This window comes from Leptosomus discolor, chromosome 11 (assembly GCF_034619465.1).
Source record: "Leptosomus discolor isolate bLepDis1 chromosome 11, bLepDis1.hap2, whole genome shotgun sequence".
In the NCBI taxonomy this organism is placed as follows: domain Eukaryota; kingdom Metazoa; phylum Chordata; class Aves; order Leptosomiformes; family Leptosomidae; genus Leptosomus; species Leptosomus discolor.
This window is the reverse complement of record NC_141401.1, coordinates 14539425-14560505: the sequence shown is the minus strand read 5'-3', so window position 1 is coordinate 14560505 and position 21081 is coordinate 14539425. Positions and strand designations below refer to the sequence as shown.

The window sequence follows — 21081 nt, the reverse complement described above, 5'->3', positions numbered from 1 at the left end:
TAAGCAGCAAATCTGTATTTAAGAAGTGCTGGGCCTGCTTGTGTGCTGTTCAGGTCACCTGTCTATGTGCTGAAAGACCAGCAATGTTCAGTTTGTGTTGGCATTGGTGTGAAGGGCAGATCACCTGTGCAAATGGAATGAGTGCTTTGGATGTACGGGGCGTTGGCCTCCTGCATGGGCTTATCTGCGCACGTGTACTGGGCATGTCCAGTTTTCTAACATTTGGCAGGGACAGTAGCAGTGACTAATCTCAGTTGTTTTGTCTGAAGTCTAGAAGTTCTGGTATTACACTTAAATTTTTCACGTTCTACTTGGAAAATATTGCTGGGTTTCTCGGGTGGTGAGCAAAAAGGTGCTTTGGGGAAACTTGAGACGATAGATTCAGCAAATCCTGTGGTACTTTGCAAGTGGCTTCTTACATCTAGGTTAATCTTACCAACTTTTAGACATCTGGAAGTCAGAGGCCAGGTTTGCTCTACAGTAAATGCTGGGAGTACGGAGGGGCGGAGTTGGAAACTCCAGATGGTTTTCCTTCATAAATGTTTATTGTAGTATAAACTGAATCACTGTCTGAGGTTTCCATACGGGAGGAAATGTAGGTGTTTCTGCTGTAGAGGGAACATAGGTACCTAGCTTCGATTTATATCTAAACCTAGGTGAAATAAATTTCCAGTTCTATTGATTGCTGGCAGATGCATTCATAATCTCCTGGCATACTTGAGAAGCCGCTGGATTGCCAGTGTTTGTAGGTAGGCTGTTTAACTGTAATTGATTTCTTTGGATAGCTTGATTTTCTAGAGCTTGCTTTTCACCAGGAACCTTCTGTGGCAAAATTGCTGAGTGCTGTTCCCTCTCAAGGCGTCATTTTCAATAGTTTGGTTGTTCTGTGTGTCTTCTTGCGCTTTTTATCCTTGCTGTCAGCTGGTTAGGTTTGTAGTCAACCTTTCTATTTTATCAAGGCTTGAAACTAGACTTGCTGCCCAAGTACAGGTGGAGAAATTATATCAGTGAAATAATGGGCTGTTCTTGCACACGTGCAGCTGGACAAGTTACTTCATCAAAATAACTACCTGTCCTCTTCATTGACTCACTGCAGATTCTCAGTTTTCAGGATCCTATGTGGCTGAATGGATGAACTACCTTCTGGCTTTACTGCAGAATCTTTATTATAACAAAAAAAAAGTCAGTTTGGTTTTGTTTATTAAAAAAAAATAAATACGTATGTAATTCAGACTCACATAGGAATCTTATTTGTCATTGAGGATTTTTACTCAAGATCTAGAATGTGACTTTTAATTTATTTTAAATCTGCCCTTGTCTTTGTGTTCAGAAATGTCATGTGTGTAGGCATAAAGTGACCTTCCAGTGTGCAGATCCCACAAACATAAAATGTGGGATTATCAGTTTAGAAATGATACCTAGTTAATGCTGCAATATCCAGTCTGCTCGAGCATCATCTATCGCTCTTACTTTTAGGCTAAAAAAATATTTCTCAGTTTATTCTGGAATCATTTGACAGAATTATATAGAGTCCTCTGGTGGTGCAGTATTATTTAGGGAAAAGATCAGAATTAAGTGCATGTTTAAAGTGCATGCGGCTGCCTTTGGAAATTTGAAAACTTCAGAATCTTTCAGGAGCATGGTCCACTTTACCCTGCGACATGGCTATAAATCATTGGAAAAGTGGGCTTTTTGCCACAACAGCATGGATTTATTCTTCAAACGGTGACTAAAATCTCATAACTTTTATTGCAAATGATGTATGAAACATTATCAAAAATATGGTTTCTGATCTATATTGGCAATAGATATTTTGTTACTGGCAATTGGCTTCAAATGATCTTGGAATCTTTCATCATAAGAAGTAACCTTAAGCATAAAAAATGAAATGCAGAGCACTTTTACAAGAATCCTTATTGTTTTAATCAAAATGACAAATTACGATCCTGATTCTGCAAAAACTTATCTTTGTATTTATATTTTTACACTGTGATTAGCTTCGGGGAAGTCCTTGGGATTTGCTTTCTCTGTGTGAAGTTTAGCATGTTGGTAGCTTTGTGTGGTTGAAGTCCATACCCAAATTTTAGCTTTTCAGATTTTCTGAAACTTTTTTTTCTAGTTTAAGTGGTGAATATTTGGCATGAGGGGAGATGGGTTCAGAATACATGTTTTAAAAACTAGTATTTGGCTGTGCAGTCTTTAGCATTGTGTTAGTATTTGTGCCTTGGTCATATTAATGAATACGCCTTGTTGTCCATGTGTCCCATATTACATTGATCATAACTGGAGTCTTGATTTAGGCTTTATGTAGGATAAACAAAGACAAAGGATAATATTCCCATTTGCACCCCAAACCCTTTCCTTACCCTGGTATTAGTCTTGGAGGAATAATGCCTTTTCCAGATTTACGTGAAAATTAAGAGAGGAAAGTCTCTGTTGTGGTTTAGTTTCGTGGCAATTCTTTGCCTTCCCCCCCCACTGCCCCCTGTTTTTTCCTGTTTCGTTATCTCTTTCCCCTCCTTCCCCCCCCATTTCCCCCCTTTTCCCCTTGCTCCCCTTTTGCTCCCTCTCGTTCCCTTTCCCTCCTTTCCCTTTTTATCACTTTTCTCTCATTTTTCTTTCCGCTCTCTTCTCTCCCTCTTTTCCTTTCCTCTCTTTTTTTCCCTTTCATTTTTGCTTTAGAAGCTAAAGCTTGTGTGTGGACGGCAAATAGGTCAAAATTACTATTATTTAAGGACCATTAAATTGTGGTGGTAGACTAAGTGGTCAACTGTCAAATGTTTTAAAGGAAAATAGAAAAAAATGAACCTGTTCTATTAGTGTGTTTTCAGGCTGTGAGCCTTTGCTACTTAATTGTCATCCTGCCACTGCATACAATTTTGCCTTTGTACATAACTAATTTTAAAAGTGTGTTCTGTAGCTAGATTTTGGCTAAAAGCTATAGTGAAAAAAAAAAAAAAAGAAACAACCAAAAGCCAAAACAACCACCACCTCCAAAAACCAACAGGTAAATATTTATTTGCTACCCTTGATTTCCTTCTGTCTTGCTGGTCTAATCTCCACTCTTTGAGGTACTTATTTAAGTTGATCAACTGAGCTTGGTTGTAATGTATTAGAATGTTTTTCTTAACATTGTTCGGTATTTTCCTGTGAAGGTTTTAGTTTAAACACAAGATGTTTTAGATATGCTGAAATCAAGCAAGTTTATACCTTTTCTTTTCTTTTTTTAACACCTTAAGTATTCTGCCTACTTCATAAAAAGTGTCTAGAGTTAGCATATTTTGTTTGGCAGCAGTGTTTTACAGTTTGTATAATTGAACTTTCTGTAAAGCATTGGATGCTCTTAGGAACAGTTTTCTACTTAAATGCTAAATATCAACCCCCTCTCCTTCACTCTCTCCCCCTTTCTTTCTTTAAAGGCATCGCTGCTCCGGAGGTTTCAGAGTACCTTAGTCATAGCAGAACACAACAATGAGACCCTTACACCCATTACACTAAATACTGTCACTGCGGCAAAACGTCTTGGAGGTGAAGTTTCTTGTTTAGTAGCTGGTACCAGCTGTGACAAGGTAGGAAATGCTGTTTTCGTATGAGTGGAATGATGAATGCAGTGAAACAGTCTTGGTAACATCTTGGTCAGCCTGAAGAATAATCTGTAGTGAAGAGGAACTGTACCAGGATTTGCTAATCTGCCAGAAATGTCCTGCACTTGAACTGCTTCTCTTCTGGAGTGAAAACATGGCTACAGATTTCATTCCACGAGGGAGAATATCAATATCAGTTGTTAGAAGCTTAAGCAAGCAAATTTTTATAGGACTAAAGGACAATTAACTTCTAAAACAATGTTTCCCTGTAAAGTTTGAAAAGCAAATAACTGCAGTGCTAAGAACTTGGGAAGAAGCTTGCACTCATTCAAGTGGGAACCAGCAGACATGAAACAGCACAGTGACAGACAGGGCTTCTGAACATCTTGCTTTTACTAGTCAACTACTAGTAGCACAGTGAGCGTATGTTTGCAACCTAAAATTCTGCAATTAGTGCTGCTTGACTTTATCATATAGCTCACATCTAAAAATAAGTTTCTCGTATGTTCTGTATTGTTAGTCTAATTTTTATGTGCAAAATCTAGAGACAACGTAGTACATTAGTAACACTTTTATCCCAGCATGATGTACTCTTGTGTGAACAGTAACAGTACAAATAATTATGCCAAATATTTTTCATACTAGGCTATTGTTTATTAGTTGTCATTCTGAAAGCAACGTGCAGTATCTCGTGCAGGAGGCCTACTTATGGCAGCTAGTTCACAAATAGGTGGAGAAACCTCAGTGGCTGTTCTAAATGGAGACCCAGGTGTTCGAGGTGGAGACCTGAAGAAAATATTTATCTAGATCAAGAAAATTAAAGAAAAAAAAAAATTTGCCTGATGCATCTGTCTTTTTTTGAGTTTCCTTATTCTTTGGCACTCACGTAGTAGAAAAATGATTGGTAATGTTTTGTTTGGTTTTTAATACTAAGTATATGGTGTCTGTTTGGCAACGTATGTCATGCTGGGAAAAAGTACTTTACAAAAAATGAAGGTTTGGGATTTTTTTGCAATTTCTTTGTGAGAGCCTGTATTGATAGGACAAAAGAGCTAATTAACTCAAACGGATATTCTGTAGCGGCTTTTGGAATTTTTGTTTATTTCCTCTTGTTAATTTTTGAGGGTAAACTGATACTCATCAAACTCAGTAAAACTACACTAGTTCTGGGATGATGCATGTGGTCTCCAGACACTGCTGTCAGTCCTTCTCTCTGATCTGCCACAACCCTTTTATCATTTAAACTTCACTTCTGCAAATTTAAAGGAAAAAATGCATAAATATAGTTTTGAAAATATACATCACATCAGTAAGCAAAGAGTCAGCTGCAAACAAAGGATTGTTCCTAAAATTTGGAGAAAGTTCATGACATCGCTGTACATTTGTAGTTGCATTATGTGATTGTGCAGTAGATACTGACTGATTTAAAAGAAAGCAGGATTGGTTTCTTGATGATAGTATTGAAATAACTGAGCAATAATCCTCAAATGTGATTGTTATCAGCTGTTGTAATAAATCGCGAGATCATTGTGTAATCCTGCATGCAGGAGGCAAGATTTCCTACATTTGATTTGCTTTGTAGTTTTCTTATTTACAGAATTTATTTTCATTATCCCATAAGGCACTATGCTGTGAGTCAGATCAGCTGCATTTTGTTCCATCAGGTTTGTTCTGCTTTTGAAATTCACATCTTTTGTATTCCAGTGTTAACTAATCTGTGGGCTGTGAGCTCTTCGCAGCCGGGACTGTCTTGTTACTTGTTTGTGGTGCCTGTTATAATACAAACTAATAATAATTCATTTGTAACCATAGGTAGCACAAGAACTCAGCAAAGTGCAAGGTGTGGCAAAAGTTCTAGTGGCTCAGCATGATATATACAAGGGATTTCTAGCAGGTGAGAGTTGTTCTTACTTATTGACAGAAGAAATGATATTTATATTTGCGATTGAACGTAAGTTAGTTGTAAATTTTGAGCAATATATTTTTATCCTCAGAGGAGCTGACTCCCTTGATTTTGGAAACTCATAAAAAATTTAATTACACCCACATTTGTGCTGGAGCATCCGCCTTTGGGAAGGTAAGTAGATCAAAGTGCATCAAAAATTTCTTTAGAAAAGAGACAGAGACACTGTTGTATGTGAGAGTGTGAATCAAAGGCCTGACGGAGTTCGGCCATGGACAGTTTTGAGTTTTCAAAAAATGTTACAGTGGTTTGCTTAAGAGTTCGTTAGTTTGAAACACTGATTCGTGTCTTGAGTTTTGTTATGGGCCGACTTGGACAAAGGAACAATGTAGAAGAAGTATTTAGTGGTCACCGGCTCGGTCTGTGCACACAAGGCAAGATGTATAATAATGCAAAATAGATTAAGTGATCTGAAAGCATTATGAAAATTGTAGGGAAAAGTAGAGTAAACTGAGATGGAAAATGTATGATTTGCGTGTTGAAATGAAAGTGTGCAGACCTCCTGGAAGCAAATTTTTTTTTGGAGAGGGGGAGTTGCATCTTTGATGTAAGTCATGTAAATGGAAATGCCTGTAAATATATATCAATAATATAGATCCAAGTCCTAACCTAGATGTTTTTTAATGAAAATACAATTTTTCAAAACTTTTTTTAAGGAGTGTTTTTTTAAGTACACGGAGAGCCTCAGTACTAACAGTCTGGTCAACATTGTGGTGCAGCTAAATTAGAGAAAAAGGAGACTTCAGAAATCTTGCCGATGTGGGATGAATAATGACATCAGCCTTCCAGCTGACTGCTTTCACTTCCGATCAATGTCAATCCATATACTTGTAATTTTGCTAAGAGAAATCTTTACATACCTTAAGTCTTAGATTTTTTATTTTATTTTTTATTTTTATTTTTGATTTGCAGTGTCTTAGTAAAGGTTAATAGCTTTTGCTTTAAAGCTTACACTTCTGTTTTTGAGTGCTTAATGTGTGTAAAAATTTCAGAACTGGGCCCTTTGTGTTGTACCAGATTAGGAGGGGGACGAGAAGCAAGCAAAGCTCTTGCTGTCATTAATTTCTTCATGATTTATGTTGCTCTTTTTATCCTCCTTCCCATTCCTAAAGGTGCTAAGTAATTTTCTAGAGTCAATTTCAGAGCAGGAGAATATAGATTTTAAGATTAATTTTTAAAATAATATTTTTTTTCTTTTGAGGGGACAGTGCAGGGTATTTTTCCTCTTGTCTCTGGTAACTAGCTTCCAAAAATGCCTTTTTTTTTTCTTAAAGTGCTAATAGCTCAGCAATCCATAATTGTCAGTTTTCTGAGTAACTTGCATCTATATTCAGTTTTAAACTATTGAAGCAGATAAGCCTCCTAATATAAGATACTAAATTAAGGATTTACTTTCAGTAAGTCTCATAAAATGTCTGATGTTGTTACAACAATGGGATTTTATTTGGCTGCTAAAGTTTCATGAGTAGCCCTACCAAAAATCTTACGGTTGTGTGTGCCTTTTTACTTACAAACAGCGTTATATGAAGTTAAAATCAGGGCAGCAGGCATTTTTACCGACCCTGGGCATTTTACTTAGCATTTACTTTGCTAACTCTTCATCTTTAACTTCTAGAATCTTATTCCCAGAGTGGCTGGCAAACTTGATGTTGCCCCTGTTTCTGACATCATTGAAATTCAGTCACCGGACACTTTTGTGAGAACCATCTATGCAGGTGGGTAATCACAAAAGGTATGTGGTACTTGTGCAATAAAGGACCCTATACTGATAGCTTTTCTGCATAATGCTGTTGTTAGAACCTTAGAATATGATAGCCATTTTCACTTTGTAATCTGAATTACTGTAGTTCATAAAAATGAAACTTGAAGATGTACATGATGCTCCATGTGTGAGAAACCAAGTAATCCAAACAACTTTGGTAGTATCAGTTACAAACCATGTCTGTCACTTTGATTAATAGAATTTGGTCATTTCCTTTATACATACTGCATTTCTTTGTTAATACTTCTGATCAGATTTTGTAAAACATAAGTCATTAAGGTAATGGTCCAGCCGTATTTAATATGACTATCATTAGTTCTGATTTAAGATACCACAGGGTTATTTTTCCTAATTATGAAGACACTGAACTAATTATTTATAGTATTTAATTGACTTAATTTGCAATTCCTTTTTCAGCCTTGTTTCTCTGATGCTTGTCTGACACTGTGTTTTAATTTAGATATGTGCTCATTAGCTTGTGTTTCTTAATTTTACTGTACAAGATTGTACCGTGTGTACCAACGTGGTATTACATTTCGAGTTACGTTACCTGAATGTGGTTTTGTGTTGCACTTTTAAGTTGCTTCCCAGTAATTCACAGTTTCGAGATGACTTTGTTTATGAATAGCTGGTGTTGCAGCATTTTTCTCTTCTAGTGTTCCCTGCAGCCTCCAGTGTGAAGTAAATACCTTGTATCATGTATTATTGAGAGAAACACAATCCCACAGATACTTGGAGCAGGCCTCATTGTCTTCTGATGAATTCATGCAACAGGATAAAAGATCTACTTTGAATTATAGACACTCTTTATGTTTAAGAATGGCACTTTCAAAGCTGGATTCCCCCCTCCTTCTGAAATTTAAAAGCTCGTTCATAAGAGATTATTTGGATGCTCTGTTTCCTTTAAAAACAGAGGATTTGTTACCATACTTCAGAAACGTGAAGCTAAAAAATAGATTAAAGTATTTGTAATCTACATTTATTAAGTGCCTAGGTTTCAAGTTTTAGTAATCTAAAACTGCGGTTTTGGGAAGTAACTTTCTGAATGTTGCCTGTTGTAGTAGAACTGCTAATGTGCTTCTGATACTGATTTTATTTGTTTTTTAAAAAGCGTAGTATGTCTGATACTACCTTCTTTAAAAATATAATGTGAGACTTTTTTCTAGGAAATATTCTTTGCACCGTGCAATGTGATGAAGCAATTAAAGTATTTACTGTACGGGGAACTTCTTTTGAGGCTGCACCAACAAGTGGTGGTAGTGCCAGTTTAGAAAAGTGTGAGTATTTGTTTTGGTATTTTGTTGTTTCATGTAATAGGGTTTTGCTCACTGCAGGGTGATGTTTTGTAGAAGCATTTGTCAAATCAAACTGATTGTCATAATCTTAGCTTTATGCTTTTAATATGGGTACTTGCCCTTTTTAGTGATGTCTGGTAAGGGAAGATAGGGATTATCTTCTCACCTGCTACTTTTTCTTTGACCAGAAATGGAGATTGTCTGTGCTGAAACGTGTACCTGTTTCACTCGCTGCTTAAACCTCTGCCACTGCAATCTTGAAACTTTTCCTTATTTAAAGTTACAGCTGTTTGAATAGCCAGACTGATTTTCAAAGCAATCTTGAGCAAAAATAAAAGTGACTGGCTATCCAGAGTTTTGCTTTAATTAGTTGTATTTCAATTGAGATAGGTCATTACAGTGTCTAGCTAAATTAGTAGCAGTTTAAATTGATTTGAGAACACCCAATTGTTGTTTTAGATCAGTTTTAACTAGATCAGTTTGAATTATTATTTTAATGAAGCCAGTGTAGCTTTGATAATAGAGAAATCCCGTCACAGAACCACAAAATAGTTAAGGTTGGAAGGGACCGCTTCAGATCATCTAGTCCAGCCCCCCTGGAGCTGGTTGCCCAGGACTGTGTCCCGTCAGGCTTTGAGTAGCTCTACAGATGGCGGCTTCACAATCACTCTGGGCAACCTGTTCCAGTGGTTGATCACCTGTACTGTTTTTCGCTGTCGGCCTTTTTATGACTGTGCTGTAAATCCAACAGAGGCAATCATTAGCTGTGTGCTGCCTACGTGCGTGCGTGTCCCCTAGTCCTCATATTTTTCTGGGTGACTTAGTACCTGCCCCTGAACCATCCTCTATTTCCTGACATCTGTGGATATTAGGAAAAATACCGTACTTGATATGTAGGATTAGCATATTGCACTGTCATTGCACTACTTAATTGGCTTGTTTGCCTGTCTTAGTAAGAACTACACTTACTGTGCTGGGTTGATAGTGATGTATTACTTACACAACAGACCTTCATTTTAGGACAGCTTGTACTATAGGTTACTTACACGCCTCTTTCATTAGTTGCTTTTAACTCAGGAGCCACAGAGCAGTTACTGATAGTAGTTAAAAGCTTGTGGTAGAATTGGTTATAGAGTAAACTTTGGCATTAAGTTTAAGCTCAAATTTAAAAGGTTGAAAATACAGGCTTTATCCTTTTCCTTGTGGATGTTTTTCTTCATCTGATGAATGCAGTAACCCCTCCACCGCCTGTCGGTCTGTCTGAATGGATCGAGCAGAAGTTGACAAAAAGCGATCGACCAGAGCTTACTAGTGCAAAAGTGGTTGTGTCGGGTGGTAAGTAGATAATATTAAAACTGTGTTATGCTGCTTTTAAGTAATGGTACATCTTGATTAAATAACATCTGAGCAGAACACTATAATGTGATACATTTAAAAAAGAATTATGATGTAATTCTGAAATATGGCATAGGGGCCAGCGGGAATGCACCCAACGTATATGTTCTGTGAAGAGGCAAAACATGAGTTTAACATATGCTAGTAGACTTTTTAAGAACATTGTCATATTTGGCAAGTCTTTTTAAAATTATAGCAATATGAGGTGTTTTTAGGTACAAATCTGTCATGTTTAAAATTACTGCTAATGATTACAGGCGGCGCAAATGTTATTATGTAATGGCTTTAATGATTTTTAGAAATCATTATGTTTGTATTCTGCTCTTCAGGTATAAAGTGATGGACTGTGAATTTTACTGTATGCCTACAGCTAAAAAACCTATTCCTTAGTTATCCCGCTATAGAGTTTTGTACCTAAAGCCAGCAGAGGGAGCACAAATTAGTAAAAAAATCCTGTTTCCCTGATTTCAGAGAATGATCTTGATAGTGCTGTGTGCAGGAAGTAAAATAGACAGAGCGGTGTTTGTTTATACGTATGAAATAATAATATTAATCACAAAGACAAAAGCTAAATCTCCAAATATTAAATACTGTTTAGTAATATATCCAAAAATACCCTATCCCAGCATGTATTTGTGCCTTTGCAAACACAAATACTCATACAGAAAGTTCATGCAGGCAATTAAACCCCTTAAAGCATATTATGTTCTTCTTTCTTCATCTTTTTTTGTTCTCAACTTTTAAGGGAGAGGCTTGAAGAGCGGTGAAAATTTTAAGTTGTTATATGATCTTGCGGATCAATTGCATGCTGCAGGTAAACTTGTTTTCCTCCTTTTTTTTTAACCCTGGTTATTATATTTAAAAAGGTCACATTAAAACCAGTGGTCATCTTAAGTTGTAGATAAATTTTTGTGTGTAGTCAACTGTGTATTTAAATGCCCATGTATGAAGCAGAATACTAAACTGTAATATTCCCTGTCCTCAAATCTCTAGAACACAAGCTCACAAACAGAAAGTGAAAAAATGGTCTTTGCTCCCTTTGAAGACCTCATATTTTCTTCATGTATCTGTATATACTACTCCTTTACAGAACCCCTTTCATAGTTCTTGTAGTTTGAATGGCTCTGTCTTTTTGCTATGCTTTTGTATTAACAGGAGAGAACTGACCATGTACAGTGTTTCAGCAGAATATTTTAAGGAAAGGTTGGGGGAGGAGGAACTGTTTGCATTAATATTTTAACTACATCAGTTTTTGATTTCGTATGTAATAATAAATTTATAGTTTTACATGAATGGCTTTGTTTTTAAATTAGTGGCTTCCCTAACTAAATGTCCATGTGGCATTTCCAAGTTTACTTTGATATTTTTCTCGACTATGCCTGACTTTTGAGCTCCACAGCAGCGTAAGATGGCACATGTGTTCTATTCAAACTTGGAGAATGTTATGGGAAGGCATTTATGGGAAAATCCTCTTTTGACGAAGCAACAAGAGAAAATAATGGAAATATGCCAGGCTGAAATCCTCGGTTTTAAATATATGGCCCTTTGGTGCTGGGAGTAAGGATTTCCTGTTGCTTATGAAGTGCATTAGCACTTAGTATTTGGAAGTTTCAGCCAGTGGTATAGAGAGGGATTACTATAAGAGCTTTTAAGAGGGAAGTTTCTAAATACATGCCCTTAGAATGTGGGACTCTTCAGTAAAATACATGTGCTTTTATGGTGATAGAAATTTGGCTCGCTAATATTTTAAAAGAAAACACTGGAAATATTTTCTTTCAACTAGTTGGAGCTTCCCGTGCAGCTGTTGATGCTGGCTTTGTTCCTAATGACATGCAAGTTGGACAGACGGGCAAAATAGTAGCACCAGTAAGTACGGAAATATCTTTCATAAAAGAACTGTGATGTTTTCTAGCATGCATTTTCCTTCAAAGTCTTAATACTGAGCCCAACAGGAAAATCTTAGTGTGCCCATTGTGATACTGTCACTTGACTATGCAAAACTACAGCAGCAAGCTGTCGGTCTCTACTTTGGGTCAACTGGAAGTGTTCCGCAGACAGTTTTGTCAGAGGTTTTGCATGCTGGATTTTTTCGTAGTTGCCTGTGCTGAACCTTTTTTAGGTTTCTAACAGCCATCATTGATATGCTAAGTGATGTCACTGCCAACATAGACTTGAAATTACATTGGTATGTGGCTTGATCTCTGGGAAGTGTATGTTTTGGGTTTTTTTACAGATGGTAGGGGTTTTTTTTGAAGTTTTGGTAACTGTAGCTGGATTATTGCATTACATTTTAAGCAAAATTTTTGTAAGAGTTGAAAGTGCAAGAAACTTAAGAGAAATAATCTACAGGTTGGCTGCTGTAGAGTGAAATACTAAGACGGGCATACTCTAATGCATGGCTTAATGTTGGGAAATAACCTGCTGCACAACTTTTCTGCTATGCATCCTGATATCCCAGGGGACTGATTTCTGTCGCTGTGTCTTTTTGGATCTAGGGGGGCCCTTTCTGCTCTGTAGATGTCTGAGACTACTTTCATCATTCCTTATGACCTGGGGAAATGTAGGGGAAGTGGTAGATGGATAAAGCACGTTTGAGCATTTGTGAATAAGAAGGTACAAATGGAGCTCATCTCAGTGTGGGGCAGACTGCGCTAGCACATACTGAGATGCAGTGATCGTTGACATGAGTAGGGAGTCGTGACTAAGAACATGGGCAGGTATGGCAGTCTGTCAGATTTGAGCTACATAATCGAGTAAGCATTTAGCCTTTCAGTAAACAGTTCTCTTTGAGTGTGTATGGCAACAGAAGGTTCCAAAGAGCAGCTTTTTCCTTGTTAATGATTTAATGAGACCAGAAAGGGAGTGTGAGCTGGAACTTATGGAAACTTGTCATGTTTCAACTGCTGTGTTTACCAAATCACAATAATTTAAATAATACTGAAAAACCGTACATGTCCAAAGCCTTGATAGGATCTGACGTGTTTTGCCCTGTGCCGTTAAGAGCTGCAAATAGAGGTCTTCAAACCATGACCGTTATTTTTCCACTAATACATCCAGCAGGATAGAGCAGCACTTGAAGTTATCAAAGACAGGAACTTGTGATTCCTGGAGTCTATTGTCAGTTCTGCCTGCTGGGTTTTCTTGAACAAGATACTTTGTGCTTCTGAATTCTTCTGTCTTGAAATGTGGATAGGGATGTTTGCTCGCTTTTTTTTTATGTCCTCGTCAGAGGCCTTCTGATGATAGCCCTGTAGGGCTAAGTGGAGCTATTTCTGGGCATGCTAATAAACATAAATCTGTATGATAACCAACTGCTACAAAAAACAGCTTCTGAGAAATAGACCTATTGATAAGACTTAAGGTTCATTTGGTTGCATATTGTGTCCTTCCAAGATCTTGATAGCAGTGATACTAACCTCTGCTGTGCAAGGAAATTGTGAGGCTTTATAGGTTATAAATACAACCCTAACTCTTCTTTCTGGTGATGTCTTTCTTTTGTACATAGTATGTAATTGTTATTTTTCTGGACATAGTGCAGGACAGCTGTAGCCCCCCAGCGTAATACTTCCTCTTTGCTAAAGGAACATTTGCATTTAAATGTAATGCACTTTCTTTTCATCATGCAGTAGGCATGAAGTCCAGCAGGCTAACCAACACTAATTCAGTAAGTACAACTGCAACATATATGGAAATTGCAGGTTCCAAAGAAGGCGGAGTTGGTTGTCATAAGGAGGCAATCTATAGTTGGTTGTGCCTACCCAAACCTTTGAAAACCAGGGAGTGAGCCGAGTGTCATTTAACTGTGTATTTTGAAAGGGCACGAGGTGAGACTGACCATCCTTAGTTCTTCACTACCCAAGTATCCATTAATGAAGTGGAAAATGCTAATTTGAAGACAGCTCAGCTCTAGTTTGTGTATCTTGAGGCTCAACAATGAACATTCTTCCCAGAGTCAAGGGCACATAAACAATTCTGTTGAAAGAAAAAAAGCTAGTTTTTGATGGAGATGGAGTGCCATAACTTGCCATAGAAGGCTCATAGCAACATGTGAAAGTCATAAGAACATACAGCCACATCATACAATCACATCAATGTCATCATTGTCATCTTCTAGAGGATCGTTAAAATAGCCGTTAGTCAGTCAGGACTGACTCATGAATGTTTAACTATTGTGTCAATAAACGATCCTAACTGGCACAAGTGCATGGAGCTACATCTTTTTGTCAGCAGGTTGACGTACTTCTCTCTCATCTCCCCTCTTAAGATATATTTCTTAAGTAGGGAGTTATGCAGAGTACTGAAAATTATATGCCTCTTCTTTCAAATTGTTCAGATACTTCTTCTGGATCTTAAAATACATGCAAGGACAGCATACAGTGGTTTAGAAGTATAGAAAATGCTTTATGTTAATTGTAATGAAAGTGCGAGTTGGATTGATACTAAGCCCTCAGAGTTGCTGACTAGAGGAATTAATTTTTCCACGTGCTGGCTAGGTGTCTTAAACACGAGGCAGTTTAAAGATGCAAATTCTTCACTTCGCATTCCTAATTTTACTTCACTGTCTTTTTGGTACTTTTTGGCAGATAGAAAATTATTCTGTGCAATGGAAAATAGAGTTCACTTAAAGAAGGAGTAGAACTGAACTTCCTTGATCAGATCAAGATTAGACTGGCTATTTTAACAATCTTCTAGAAGATGACTGTCTTCTCTTCTTCTGAGGTCTGCTTGATATCACTAGTTCAGGGAGAGCTCATGACAGTTAATCTGGAAAATTGCAAAGCAGCTTTGTGCGGTGGTTGTTGTATTAGCTGAGGCCTGAGTTTTGCGTTTAGTTTTGAACTCCAGTTGACATGGTGCATGCCCTCCTGGGTGTGTGGGTTTTAAGCAGGGGAAGAATCTTGGATACAAGAAACTGTTGGAGTTTGAGACATACTCGCTTGTCTGTGCAGCTGTTAGTTTCTGATGGGAAAGTATCTTAGCGTGTGCTCTTACTCTTCTATTAATAGTCTCTTGCCCAGTCTCAGTGGAGGATTGGAATGCATTGTTTTTGAAGGACTCTGGAATTGGGTCATTTTTGAGACTACAGAGAGAGAAGAGTTAGTTATAAGCTCAGGAAGAGGGGAGGTGCTTCTGCTGCTGCTTTTTGTGTGTGACTGCTGGGAAGTGTTTCTGTGCTGCTCATTGGGTAAGAAGGGAATAATCTAAAAGATCTGCTTATTTCTTCCCTTGTGCCTTTGACTGTGAATCTGGTGAAGGAAGGGTAGTTTTGGTCATTGGTCCTTCAGTAATTCCAGGACTGGCTTCAGTTTGTAAGAGTGCAGCCCAGACAGTGCGTCACAGGACATGAGACCCTCACAGCCACAGCAGCTCTCCTGAAATGCTGATGTATTAATACGTGAACAAACTGCCAGTCAAAAAAAATTGTAGTTCGTTTCGCTTAAGTAATGAAAGAATGCGGTTAACTGCGGAGTACAAATTTCACCTTCTTTCTGTTTGAGGATTAGTCCTACACAGTACAGCTACACTTCCAAAACAGCCTTGGATCTCTAAACGTCAAGCTTTTGTTCATGTTGGAATTTGCACATTTTGTTGGTTTTTTGACCAGATCTTTGGTAATTTTTCTTTTGTATAATTTTATTCCAGTTGTTAAAATGTCTGGCATATTATTTTTATTTCTGTTAGTAGCTTTTTTTACCTGATTTCAGGTGATTGCAGCTCCTGTTTGAACGTTCTGTCTTATGAACTGTCTTATGAAAGAGAAGACTGATTTGTATTATTTGATGAGATGGAAGGAAGGAAATTTTTAGGCATAAGTGGATATATTAAAATATAAAATGTTACCTTCTTAATTAAAAAGTAATTTAGTATATTCAATGTCTTTAATCAGTGACAACCATTTTAGGAGTGTATTTTTTTTAAATTAGAAGCCAGTTGTATTCCACTATTTCTTACATGTAGGTGTTCTGCAGAAAAATGAAATTCCCTTCTCAGATTAAGCACAGCATGTAGTTTCTGTTTAAGAAAAAAGCCTTTGTAAGAATGTTCAAATTAGTTGGTTTTGGATAAAAATATCCTTCGCATGCATGTATACCGTTAAGTATTAGTTAAGCAAGAACAGAAGGGGGGAAGGAGAAGGAAGTAAATAATGTTTTTTAGTTACTTAAAACTTTTGTAAATGGAACACGAATGCTTCATTTATTAGTTCAGTATTAGCTTTCCTTACCCTAGATGTAATTAGCAACATTACTAACATACAAAAAAGTATGTAATCTTTCTCACCAACTTGCGTAATTTGTCTAATATTTAAACAAAAAAATTCTGTTGTGAGAGAAGGAAAGCAACTGCTATAAGCCTTAAGTAGCTTCTGTTAGTTTCTGAACTGTGACCTTTGCAGTACAGATTTGTGAGGAAGGGGCATATAGGGGATGATTGAATGTCGACAAATAGGTACCTAATGCCATTTTTAGCCATTTGGGGTATAAAAAGTACATTCAGAGGGCTGGTAGTTACTGTGTGGGACCTGGAGACTTCCTTCTGGAGCAGCATCTGATTCAGGTGGGAAATCCTACACTGTCGACAGTACCGCTAGGCACCTATGTTTGGACATCCAAATTGTTCCCATGGTCTCCCAAGTTTTCCCTGGTCTCCTATTCTAATTATATTCTCCCTTTGGCTTTTGAATGAAAATAGGGTTGTACTGGGATTATCTCACTCTCAATCTCTTCCCCCGAGAAAACAACCAAAACCTCAGTGTCGCTGTGAGTTGCTTCTTTTGAGAAAGTTTGTGTCATTTTAGGCGATTTATTTTGTTATCCTCTGACCTTGTGAAGGATCTGCTGCTGCCTGAAAGTCATCCTTCTAGTTTAATCTCTTCAGAGTCTAAATGTTCACTTCACTTTTAATTTATTTTATTTTCCTCTGTTGAAGTCTATGTTCTTTCAGGGTCCAGTTCTGTAACTACCTTAGCTTTCTTCATAGGTTTTCCTAGTTGGCAATAGGGAAGATGTGGCCAGGCTAGTATTTCACAATTGTAGGACTTAGGGTGTCCGTCTGGGGTTAGCCATTGGTGGATCACAGCTAGAAAGCCTCACCTTCACCGTCTCAGACTTTATTGTGAGATTTTCTTCTTGAGGTGTGTACAGTAGAGGGTCCGTCCAGCAGGGAAAGCGCAGCCAGGCAGAACTTTTTATTTCAGGTGTTCAGTTGCTGCTGTCTTGATACTTTCAAATTGGCCACAAAATACTAACAGGCGACAAGAAACTGAGATGGAAAACTCAGGAAGGCAGAAGTTAGGAAATAATATGATGTAGTAGTAATTGACACTGGATTAGATGATTGTGCTAGAAATGTGATCTGATTACACAGAAGGCAGATGCATTTGGATATTGCATGTGCTGAGAAACCTCGGGTGGGGAAGGCAGATGGGAATTCAGTGTAGTTCTGATATGATCGCCAGGAGTAAACTTGCTGACCTGCTTAGCTTCAGTGCTTAAGCTTTGATTTCATACCAGCGGGTCTCTCTGGATGTAATGGATTGCAGGAACTTCAAAAGGGAGGCAGATTTACAGCTGTCAGGAATTGACAGTAATAATCAGGGAAGAAGAGGCATGTTAAAGAAGTGCAGCTCCAATTGAGATGCTGAAGAGTGAGACGTTGGTTCAGTTGAAAGGCACCACAGCCACGGAAGAACAGGAACAACTGAAGGTGCTGTATTAGGTAGAAAATGCAAGAGTGGAGCAGGAAAAGGAAAGCTGAATGGCAAGAAAGCATTTCCTGGCAGAGAGATACATGAAGGTGCAGAATAGTCTTCTACAGAGCAGTGGAATTCCTGTTGCTCCGCTTCTTTTGCAAGAGGATAGGACGCTTTCTGAGCTTGTATATGCCCCGGTGTTTTACTAGGTGGTCCCTTTCACTGCAGCAAGTGGCTTTTTAGCACTTTTTAGTCCTCTTCTTGCTTTGGGAGTAGCAGGAAGGGCAAAAGACAGTATCACGTGATTTATGTTATTCCTGTCTTTGGCATTTCTTTGTAGTCAGTGGCAAAGCAATCAAATACTTCACCTGGCCTGGTTTTGTTTGCTCTAAAATGCATGAGTGTGTCGTGGTTCCATTGAGTAATAAGTGGATACTTACTCTTCTTCAGTGGTACTTCCCATCACTTTCTTAGGGATCAGTTGCTTGCCCAGGATAGTGTATTGTTAACTTTTGTTTCCCTTCACTCTCTTGTGGGGAAGTGTAGGGAAAGTGAAACAAGGTATGTTTTATTCCAGTATTTCTGTTCCTTTTTGTTCTCTGACTCTTACCTAAAATGGTAATGAACAGAATGAACTAATTAATTCCCTTAGCTTGATGAGAAGTCTGTCTTCTTGATTGTACTCTAAAAATGTTCCACTCCTTGCTTATCAATGCTAAGATCTTCATTATGTCCTAACTTGTTTCACGTACAAGAGAATATTGAGATAGTAAAGTTTCTGTCTTCAAACACATGGTACATTACTTAATTTCTCATACCTTCAGCTAGCTTCTTTGTAGGAATGTGTTACTTGTGCATGACATTTGTGGGTTTTTGCTAATGGACTAGCAGGTGCACTTTTCATGGTATACATGGTTGAGGCTGTTAGGTAGCTAGCAGATGGGAATAGCGTTGGGAAAACTGACCGTGCCTGGGAAATTGGTTTTGGAATATCTCCTCTGATAATTCACTATTGTTGAAAAGTAGCTTTATAGTGGCAAACTTTAGAGAGCTGTTTGTATGCAGCTGGGACTGAATTTACAGACTACCTTTCTCTGACTTGCTAAAAAGCTAAGGATTGACAACCCCTTTCATCCTGCATTATCCAGTGTAGCTTTTAACTCCAGGAAAACTATGTTCACAAATTGATGCTCTGCTCCTTTGGGGTTGGTGCAGAAACATTAAATTGTACTAAAATATTCATATGTGAGTGCATTTAGCTGAAAGCAATTGATGTGCTTTTCCCGAGAGAGAGAAAAAAAAAATTGCTGTGTGGCCCTGCACTCCAGCAGACACCCTAACCACGCTTAGGAGTAATTACATGGCTTGGCTGATCAAAGGTTCTTAAAGTGAAAAAGAAGCTGTAGTTGGGATATAGTTTAGTGATGTGTGCTTCTTGAATGGAACATATTCAACCGCATCAAAGTAGTACATACTGGAGAGTTGTTTGATATACAGTGTGATATATATGAACCACTGTCAAGCCAGAAAATATTTTATTGGGTTAATAGCTTGTAATTGGAAGAAATCTCTTGTATGAAGCAATTTTCATTACAAAGATTTCTTTCTAATTTCATTGTCCTTTCACTCTTGCAAAGAAAATAAAGTATCTGAGCTGCCTTTAAAAAGAGTATGCGTGCCAAAGGGGTTTATTAAACTAGCCTGTTTAAAAGCATGCCACTGGTAGGATGATAAATTGATGTACACTGAAGGTTTTCAGTGTAATTCAAAAACTGGCATAAAAATCAATAGCAGCTGATGGCATGCTTGCAAAGTAACGACCTCATCTTGGGTTGCACCTGTGGGTGCACAGTGGTCTCTTGTAGCAGCATCCAAAGTCACTGTAAGTTGCAACTAAAGACTATTTTTGTGGTTCTCTTAAGCAGATGTACCTGAACTGCCCCAAGGCTGCCTCAGGCATTTTAAAATATTCTCATAAGTAAAAATGAAGTAATATTATATGGCACAAATTATTCCATAAATAATTGGAAGAGTCAGTATGCACAGGAAAATAACTGCATTGGTGTCTTGGTTATTATAAACATCTACATGTAGCACTCCTGTGACATTTATCCAAACAGCGTGTAACTGGCTATATAGATTCAGGAGCCAGTTGCGCAGATTTGCGCACGTGAAGTCTCATGGACTTGCTGTAGATGCTAATATGTGAGTTGGGTACCTGTAAAGCAGAAATAGGAGTTTAGGGGATAGCTAAAGAGAAATTTTTCATTTTAATGATTAGCACACAATGACTCTATCTGCAAGACATACCACGGTGATGTTTGTCAAAAAAACAATACAAGGGTAGATTAATACTTTAAATAGCAAATGAGAAGTTGGAATCTTGCCTTTGAATAGGATAAATTTGGGACATGGAGTTTTGTTTCTTTTTAGGGTTGTTGTGATACAAACCTGTGCTTACAGACTTTGAGGTCTCTGCCAGGGTCCTGGCTCCCACTGGAGTCTCGTGGGATATTGTGCGGCAGGACAAATTAAAACACTCATGGCCTTTGTGCCACTTTGCTGGCAGCATCAGCTTTGGCTGCGGCTGTAGCCCTTGTGAGAAGGCTAATGGTATGTTAGGTGCTGGTGCTCCCACCTTCACGTGTTCCCATTACTGATGTACCAAGCCCGTTCTGCAATAGCACGTCTTTAATTTAAGTACTTCCTGATTGTGCCTCCCTGCCCTCTGCTTCCTGCGCTTTTAGGCTGTTTGGTCCATTCAGCTCCCTGTGCCGCACGTTTCCTCCATTGTGCTCTTTCCTACCATTAGCTTTCTTCTCTGGTGTCCCTTCCCCTGCGCTGATGTCCGCTATCCGCTTCATAAAAAATAAAGATTTGTGGCATGGCTGTGACTTATGTACAGTAATTATTTCCTGTGTGAAATTAAGTGGCTGTGAGGCAAGACATTTGTCTAATCTGGTGCCATGCCCTTATACCACCAATACCACCAAAACTTTCACTTTCCTTGACTTTTAATTGCTTTTGGAACTTCATTTGGATCAGACAGTGCCATGAGCCCCTTGGTACAGAACCCGTGTGCTGTTCTGTTATGCCATTCTCAAGTGGCACAGCGCTGGCAGCAGCCCTTCAGTGAAAACCTGCCTGTGCGCAAGCACCAGGGAGTTTATAAATGCCACTCCATGTCCTGGACTTTGACGTAAGTGCTTGTAATTGTAGGCTGTGGATCAGCCACCTGACAGAAGTAATTAGAGCAGCTTCAGGGATCCAAAAAGCAGGAGCTCTGAGTTGGGTAAAGCCATCATTGTTGGCACCTGACAGTTGCAGTCCAGACTCTGATTCATGCCAGTTTGCTCCTTGGCGTGGGTCCCCTGCGTTACTGAGCTCTGAAG

At 38.3% G+C, this 21081-nt stretch overlaps 1 protein-coding gene across 4 annotated transcripts in view; it reads left to right on the top strand.

The window, feature by feature from the left end:
* The window catches only part of ETFA (electron transfer flavoprotein subunit alpha), a 31636-nt gene that overhangs the window by 3612 nt on the left and 6943 nt on the right, over nt 1-21081 (top strand). For 3 of the 4 annotated variants that reach the window (XM_086471423.1, XM_086471422.1, XM_086471425.1), the window contains exons 2-9: nt 3420-3569; nt 5397-5478; nt 5579-5661; nt 7163-7262; nt 8476-8586; nt 9838-9939; nt 10745-10813; nt 11783-11865. In XM_086471423.1, the coding sequence (XP_086327549.1) occupies nt 3420-3569; nt 5397-5478; nt 5579-5661; nt 7163-7262; nt 8476-8586; nt 9838-9939; nt 10745-10813; nt 11783-11865 (780 nt within the window). The remainder of the gene's footprint in view (nt 1-3419; nt 3570-5396; nt 5479-5578; nt 5662-7162; nt 7263-8475; nt 8587-9837; nt 9940-10744; nt 10814-11782; nt 11866-21081) is intronic. The other variant, XM_086471426.1, reaches the window with a different exon arrangement.